This window comes from Glycine max, chromosome 11 (genome assembly GCF_000004515.6).
Source record: "Glycine max cultivar Williams 82 chromosome 11, Glycine_max_v4.0, whole genome shotgun sequence".
Lineage (NCBI taxonomy): Eukaryota > Viridiplantae > Streptophyta > Magnoliopsida > Fabales > Fabaceae > Glycine > Glycine max.
Window position 1 is genome coordinate 18,518,193 of NC_038247.2, and position 8,242 is coordinate 18,526,434.

Here is an 8,242-nt window from a genome sequence, read left to right on the forward strand (position 1 = left end):
CACAATACTATCACAATCTCAGTTAGGGCAATTATATCATGTTGTGGTCGTGGTCTGCAACCACAATTTGTTACTTATTAAATAAGCAAAGTGTTCTGGCTTATTATATGATTCCCTTTTTGTTGCCAGTACCCTAATTCAAAAATGTTATCACACAAAACTCAACACTAACAACAACTATTAATTAGTAAACCAAAACCAGATACTACACATCATTCCTTGATTAGTAGATCATCAATCGAGTTACAATAGCGGCAACATTTGGCAGTTTCATAGAGGCAAAAAAACTTTTACATTCCAATTCAACTTCCAAGATAAATACAATAGGATACATGCAAACCCGTACAGCATTGATCTCGAGACACAGGCGTCGCCCTGTAAATATTGTACTGGATATCTCCTTTCAAATTGGAGTGGATAACTTCATAAGCATAAGAAAATATATGCAATAAAGAAGTGGTATTCAGGGAACAATAAGTTTTTGAAGAAAGGCTTATATAGGCTTTAACAAATGAAATTTGTTTTGGTATAGGCCTGATCATAAAAATGGAAAATGGCTATGGAATAGGTTTGGAAATTGGAATAGGTGGAGGCTTTTTAACAGATGTAAATGGCTTTGGTATAGGTTTCATCATTGGAGGAATAGGTAAAGGCCTTTTCACAAATGGAAATGGCTTTGGAAAAGGCTTGAATGTTGGGATCGGAATTGGTTTAACGGTTGGAACTGGCTCGGGTACAGGCTTAATTGTTGGAGTAGGTAGAGGTTTTTTTAGTGAAGGAATTGGCTTTGGTATAGGCTTAATTGCTGGAATAGGTAGAGGCTTTTTCACTATTGGAAATGGCTTTGGGATAGGCTTGAATACTGGAATGGGAATTGGCTTAATAATTGGGACAGGCTTGAATACTGGAATGGGAATTGGCTTAATAATTGGGACTGGCTTGGGTATAGGCTTAGTTACTGGAATAGGTAGAGGCTTTTTCACTATTGGAATTGGTTTGGGGATGGGCTTGAACACTGGAATAGGAATGGGCTTAACAATGGGAATTGGTTTTGGTATAGGCTTTGTTACGGGAATAGGTAGAGGCTTTTTCACCATTGGTGTTGGCTTTGGAATTGGCTTAACAACTGGAACTGGATTAGGTAAAGGCTTTGTTACTGGAATAGGTTGAGGCTTTTTCACGGTTGGGATTGGCTTTGGGATAGGCTTGAAAAATGGAATAGGAAATGGCTTTGGGATTGGCTTGAACAATGGTATAGGAAATGGCTTGGGGATAGGTTTGAACACAGGAATAGGAATTGGCTTAATAATTGGAACTGGCACGGGCACGGGCTTAATTACCGGAATAGGTAGAGGCTTTTTTACTATTGTAAATGGCTTGGGGATAGGCTTGAACACTGGGATAGGAACTGGCTTTACAGTTGGAGTTGATTTTGGTACAGGCTTAATTACTGGAATAGGTAGTGGTTTTTTCACTATTGGAGATGGTTTTGGAATTGGCTTAACAATTGGAATTGGCTTTGGTATAGGCTTCTTAATCACCGGAGTAGGAATAGGTTTCTCGGCTACCGGGCAAGGCTTTGGCTTTGGCTTTGGTTTTTCCACTATGGGAGATGGCTTTGGTATAGGCTTCTTAATCACCGGAGTAGGAATAGGTTTCTTGGCTACTGGGCAAGGCTTTGGCTTTGGTTTTTCCACTATGGGAGATGGCTTTGGTATTGGCATAACATCTGGAATTGGCTTCTTAAACACTGGGATTGGGAATACTGGAATTGGAATTGGATTTGGTATAGGCTTAATATCTGGAATCCACTTTGGTATAGGCTTTTGGAAAACTGGGATAGGCAGAGGATTTGGTATAGGTGTAACAATTGGAACCAATTTTGGTAGAGGCTTAAACAACGGTATTGGAAGTGTCTTTTCCTCTATTGGAAATGGCTTTGTATGTAAAGGCTTGCCATCAATGTTCACCTCAGTTCCTGCACAAAATAATATGAATATCATAATGTATAACATGTAAGTAATGGTTATATTTAATTGTAAATTGTAATAAGTCTCAAATGAAGTCTTGTGACTCACGTAATTGTTCTACTGCTAAGTGATACTTATTTTGTACAACAAAAAAATGGAAAATTATATATACACAAGTAGGTCCAGAGTACCAACCAGCTGTAGAGTCTTCATTAGCAGTTACAGCAGCAGAATTGGCAAAACAAAAGCAAAGAAGAAGCAGCAGAGGCACCCTTTGAAAAGTGTAACTCTTCCTCATTGTGCAAATACCAAGGCCACACTACTCACCAAGGTATGGCAATGAAAGTTGAAAAGTGAAATATCTAGATCAAGGCTTGAGATGCTCTAGCCTCATAAGATTTGTGTCTATTTATATATAATGCATATGGTCTGGCTGGCTTAGAGTTGATGTACTTTGATAGTCTCATATTACTTGTAGTTAATATAATGGGGTTGTTGGTTAATTTAGTTACCATTACAGTTAGTTGGCAACATGCATGTTACTTTTAGAGATCAATGGCTATTAGAACCGGCTTTGTTGCTAGATGGGATCACTTCCAATAAATGAACTTCCATTCTTGGGCTATTTTTTGGTAATTATTGTTGGAGTAAATTGAAAAAGTTACTCACATGTAATGTCTCACCACATTTTTTTTATGCTTTAATGTCTCATAGTATTTTATTTATTTAAAATTACCTCTTACTAAAGATACAGATAAAAACAAAAAAAATACATGAAAAAAATCAAAATTAACGGCAATGAGCTTCTTACCACATTTTTGTTTTAATATTTTTAAAAATAATTTTCTGTTATATTCAATATTAATTTCATTGTAATTTTTCAAGACAAAAAATAAAATGAGTTTAATACCTTGATAAATTTTTTAAAAAATAATCAAAAGGACACTCCTAAAAATTAGAGACGTAAGTCAATAGGATTTGACTAATATAAGGATTTGTGTTATATGCATGACATGATAAAATGAAATGATCTTTGGATGTTATTATTATTTTTAATTTAAAAAGATAAATACTTAAAACCATGTAATTCTTATAATATCTTAGCTATTAGTAAAATTTCAAAAAATTATTTAAGTGCACATAGGTTTCATAATAATATTACTTAAATTTTATGGGGAAGAAATTTTCTTCCATTCGCCATAATAATGAGAAAATTAGGCTGTGATAGTTGTGAATAAAGTGGCACGTGAATTATCTGCCGACATGAAACAAGAGATGACGGTTGATCTTTTGATCATATCAAATCAGTTGGGAAATTTATTTAGGTTATGGAATTCAATATTTCACCTGGGGCTATGATTATGAATTTTAAAGGTGAAAATATATAGTTAGACTGGGACCAATAGTGTCCTGCAACATGTCCTTCTCAGTATATTTTAATTTTGTCATTACGACATGAAAAATATCTCTAACTACCGTAGGCATTAGATTAGATGTATAGTTATACTTAATTTATTATTTAAAATTTGAACATTATTATTTTATTAAAATATTATTCTAAAATAATTTCTTTTTAGATTTTAGTTTTAAGAGACCTTATACTTCAACTACAAGGAAAACAAATTCAGCTACAAGAGATTAATCGAGTGAAGTAAGATAGGATTTTCACATATGACAGATCACATGTTAGAGTCTTCAATGGTGAGATAAATGTAAGGATAATAGAATTGAGTCCTAAGATTTTATCTTCTTCAACTCAAGCACCTTCCTTCCTTCTAAATATTTCACTATCAAAAAAATACTTGATCATAGCTTTAACGACATTTCTTATTTTGGTAACTAGTATTTAACCGTGCGCGGATCTTTTGGCTGGGTGTGCGCGCATTTGATAATGTCTTAAAACTATAATTAAGATTCAATAAAAGATTGAGAGCATAACATAAAATAAATAAGTTTTAGACAAAAGTAAATAAGTTATAAATTTAAATATTGGTGACATTGATATCATAGAAGACATTATAATGAGAATTGATTTGTGGATAAGCATGAAAATAACAACACAAATAGATGAAGTTAATTAGTTGTCTATTAGATAACAGAATAAAAAGAAACAAAACAAAAAGTATAGATGCACAAAGCTTTTTTTTTCTTTCTCGAAGTATTGCTATTTTGCTAGAGCTTTTTGTTCAGAACAATATACATATCACAAGAAACATATTTATATCTACTCCTTCATCCTACTAACACTATTACAAAATATAGATTTAACATTGTTATGTTAGTATTAATTTTCAATAAAACCGATGTTAATAAAAATGTGATGACATAATCGTAAATAATGTTAGTTTGTTAATTTCATTTCATTTACATCGATTTTTAGTGAAAATCAATGTTGAATCTAAATTTAAAAATATATGAATTGTCTCTACAAACCCTATTTTCTCGTGCTATCTTTTTCTCTGTCTCAGCTCCTTGTGTCTTCGCACTCCGTTGTCGACATCTTCCGCCACCGTCAGATCTCGTTGGAGAATCGTGTCTCTGTCAAGTAGATCTCTTTTTCTTTCTACTTTGTTGTTGTCATCGTCGCCACCACCATCGCCTTCCCTATCGCAGCGTTGAGTGTCAACCGTCGAGCATTGCCAATGCCACCTCGATTTTGCTCTCTCTTTCCCTCAAGAGGTTCAGCTCGAGCTTCAGTTGCTCAACCTCTGCCTCGAGCTTCTTTATTATATCAAAAAGCTGTCCATTATTATTGTTGTTATTTGCTTAATTTTTTTATGATTTGCTTCAAATTTCAGGTTTGCCCTTGAAGTTCTTTTTTTTTCTTATGCATTGAATAAAAAAAGCACTACAAGAGCGTTTATCCTTTGTTTTTCCTCTTGGTCAATGAGTTTTGTCTTCTAAAATGAAATATTTTATTCAGACTAAAAAAGAAAAGAATTAAAATGATTTTCAAATACCTAATTCTGGACCAAAATTAAAAATCTTGTGACTTGATTGTTGTTTAATATTTGAGGTTGTTGTTAAACAAATGTTTGGGAGTTAAGCTATTGTTTTAAAAGCTACACATTTGTGTATAGGATTCATTCCAGTTTAACAAGATTCTCGTTAGACTCGTGCAATTTGGAATGAAGGAAGAAGGCTCAATATTAGACATAAAATTAATTTAGTTAGTTACTAGAAGTTACTTGAGTATGGTTGGTTCTTTTTTTTCTCTCATGGCCATGGATGTCATTGATGATTAAGTTCTTATATAACTGGGTAGGTCACCCCCTTATGAATCATTTTTTTAAGGGGACCTTTCGGATGTCTGGTTGGTTTTTTTTTTCTCTCATGGCCATGGCTGCCATTGATGATTCTAACCCCTTCATTCTTCATTCTTCTAACAATCTTGGCATTGCCTTAGTTTCTCATCCTTTCATCATGTTCTCAACAAATGCTTAGTTGCTGATGTAGTGTTATGGATGAATTGGCGTCGAACGGTTGCGGTGCTCGTTTATGCCACCGCATTGTGGTACCTCTTCGAGCGTGTTGATTACTATTTCTTGTCCTTCGTCACCAAAGTTTTTGCCAACAAGCTTTGGTGCTTGCTTTGGACTCTTGGAAGCCGTCGAAGTTGGTCGAAGATTTCTCAAAGTTTTTATTTTGACCAATATATTTCCAACATGTTTCGCTATATTTCATGTTTTCAGATTTTTTTTTTCTTTTCTTTTCTCTTTCTTCTTTAACGTTGATGTATTGTATTCTCCAAGCTAGAAGTGTTTTCAACACATTCCAGCTTGCGGGGGGGGGGGGGGGGGGGGGTATTAGACATAAAATTAATTTAGTTAGTTACTAGAAGTTATTTGAGTAAGTTAGTTGGTTACTCAAGTTATAGTTACTAGAAGTTATTTGAGTAAGTTAGTGTTGGTTACTCAAGTTAGTTATTTTCTATTTTTGTATAAATACATCAACTTTGTAATACTTTAATGAATGAATAAATTTGAAAATTATCGTTCATTTCTTTCATTCCTAATACTCAAATAAATAAATAAGCAAATAAAAGCTTAGGGACGGTTAATCTAACGAGCAAAGCGATAACACAAGAAAAATGTAGAATGTTTCTAGTTGTTTTACATGTCAGTTCTTACAGCGCCACGCCAAGGAACTAAATGTCCACCTGATATGATGGTAGCAAAGAGAGGATATAGAAAGATAATTGAGTTTTGGCAACTGCTAAGCGAACAACAACCAAATTTATATTCTTTCAATGACTAAAAATCGCAAATTATCTTGTTTGTGTTCTTTCAAAAAAATTTAAATCATTAGCAATATGAATATATATTGAACGTAGTGAGATGAATTTTTATTATTGAGAAGTAATTTTTTGAAATAGACTTCCTAATTTGTAGTTCAAGGGATGTGTAATTATTTATTATATTTCAAATAAAACTACATTATTTGAACAATGCAAGTTAATTACTACACTAGTTTTGGTTTTTCTTCTATCTTCTTTGTGTTAGTCTCTAATATTTATCTTCTTTGTACCAAAATATATTATAAAAATCTAAATAATAATTGTATAAAGGAGTAAATTAAAAATCCAATTGTGGTACCATTTCTTCATTAAATGAACTAATTTGGGTCAATTGCATACCCAAATGTGGATTTGATATGATCCAATTGTTGTTTTCATATTTATAATTATTTTTTTTCTTTATACATGCAATTACTAGGTTGGTTTTGGTGGGAAAAAAAATCTAGCTTCTAAATTATAACATACTCAATATAATTTTGTAGGCACTTTTCATTTTGTTGTTTGCATCGTGATCATATGATATTCATTGTTGAAGACTGTTAGTGAGTATTATCACAGGTACAAATGTTTTTCATACTTTTGTTAAACTCTTTTTTCTTATGAGTCCTTTTTTACCTTGTTTTATGTTATTAATGACTATTGCTTTATATATAATTAATGTTCATCATGACTGAACCTTAGATTTCCATTTGAGATTTAATATAATGATTCTTTCAGACAATTTGGATTAATCATAGTATTAAATCTTGAATTGTTCATTTGAACAGTTTGGAAAGAGTCATTTTTGTATAGTAGATTCATACATATAGGTTAAGTCTTTTTTCTTAAATTTGATAAAATTTTGGTACGAGGTATTTCTTTTTGTTCTCTCAGTGCATACTTGATTTTCATGGAATCAATCTCACCACTTTCATGTTGTGTACTTAGAGATCAATGCGAAATGCTGTCGAAATTTCATCAAATTTTGAAAAAGAGACTTAATCTTGATGTATGAATCTACTATAAAAAATGTCTTCCTGAATGGAATAGGGTCACACCTTTAATGAAAAAGTGAGATTTTCATCCATCGAATAACTTTGTGAGTATCACAGAGTTATTAATTAGATGGATTGAAGTTAGATGAACGCAAGTCGCATGAGCCCTGCGTATGAGAAAAGTGAGGAACAGTTCTTGCAATTTGCTTCAGAAAGAAGTCAATTGGATGAGGACAAAAAATATTTTTGTCCTCGTATAAACTGTTTGAATGGGAGACTATAAGTACTAGATGACATATGCAAACATCTTCTATGTGATGAAATTAAGAAGAATTATATGACGTGGATATGACATAGTGAATTGACAGATATGCAAAGGGAGTCCCAATCTGAACCGTTTGATGTAGAAATGGGAGATCACTTAGAGGATATGATGTATGTCAAATGAATTTAAATAATGCATGCACTATAATAACTTAATGTTCTCCATTGTTGTGCACATTGACACATGGTCGTTATATGTCCTAAGGACAATGTTGTCATCCAGTTTTGTTCCTTGCACAATAGGCCTGATAACTACTTGAAAGGAATTATTAATAGGTTAGTTGTATTTTGTAATACATTTACATTATCATTAGTCGGGAGCATCAATACTTTAATTTTACAATATGCATGCATGTTTCTATTGAACAATACTTTGAAAGGATTCGACGATAGTCAACAAAGTAAATCCAAGTCTGTTCCTAGATAGATTGCAATTAAAGTAAGTGATTTAAACAATGCTTGTTGCCTTAAAAATTAAATTTTATTACTCTGTACACTAATTTTTGGTTAACTTTGAATATTTAAATATCGTATTCAATTTAGTGTAATAAGCAAAAAGGAAGCACTGAGTGCAAGTACTAAGTAATCCATTGGATGTCAACAATAGTTTTAGGAAGTTCCAAGGATAATTGGAAAACAGTAATTGTTTACTTCAAAATTAATTCAACTTTTTATAA

The 8,242-nt window shown here is 32.6% G+C and overlaps 1 protein-coding gene across 1 annotated transcript; it reads right to left on the reverse strand.

Moving 5' to 3' along the window:
* Positions 1-184: 184 nt before the first annotated feature.
* On the reverse strand, positions 185-2,360 carry LOC100797245 (proline-rich extensin-like protein EPR1). The gene is made up of 2 exons (XM_006591109.4): positions 2,166-2,360; positions 185-1,978 (listed from the first exon to the last, which is right to left on the reverse strand). The coding sequence occupies exons 1-2, from the start codon at positions 2,266-2,268 to the stop codon at positions 558-560; spliced, it is 1,524 nt and encodes a 507-aa protein (XP_006591172.1). The 5' UTR covers positions 2,269-2,360; the 3' UTR covers positions 185-557.
* Between the last annotated feature and the right edge of the window lie 5,882 nt (positions 2,361-8,242).

Coding starts and splice junctions, on each gene's coding strand:
- LOC100797245 (XM_006591109.4), bottom strand. CDS start 2,268: ATGAGGAAGAGTTACACTTTTCAAAGGGTGCCTCTGCTGCTTCTTCTT. Junction 1,979..2,165: donor TAATGAAGACTCTACAGCTG/GTTGGTACTCTG, acceptor TATTTTGTGCAG/GAACTGAGGTGAACATTGAT.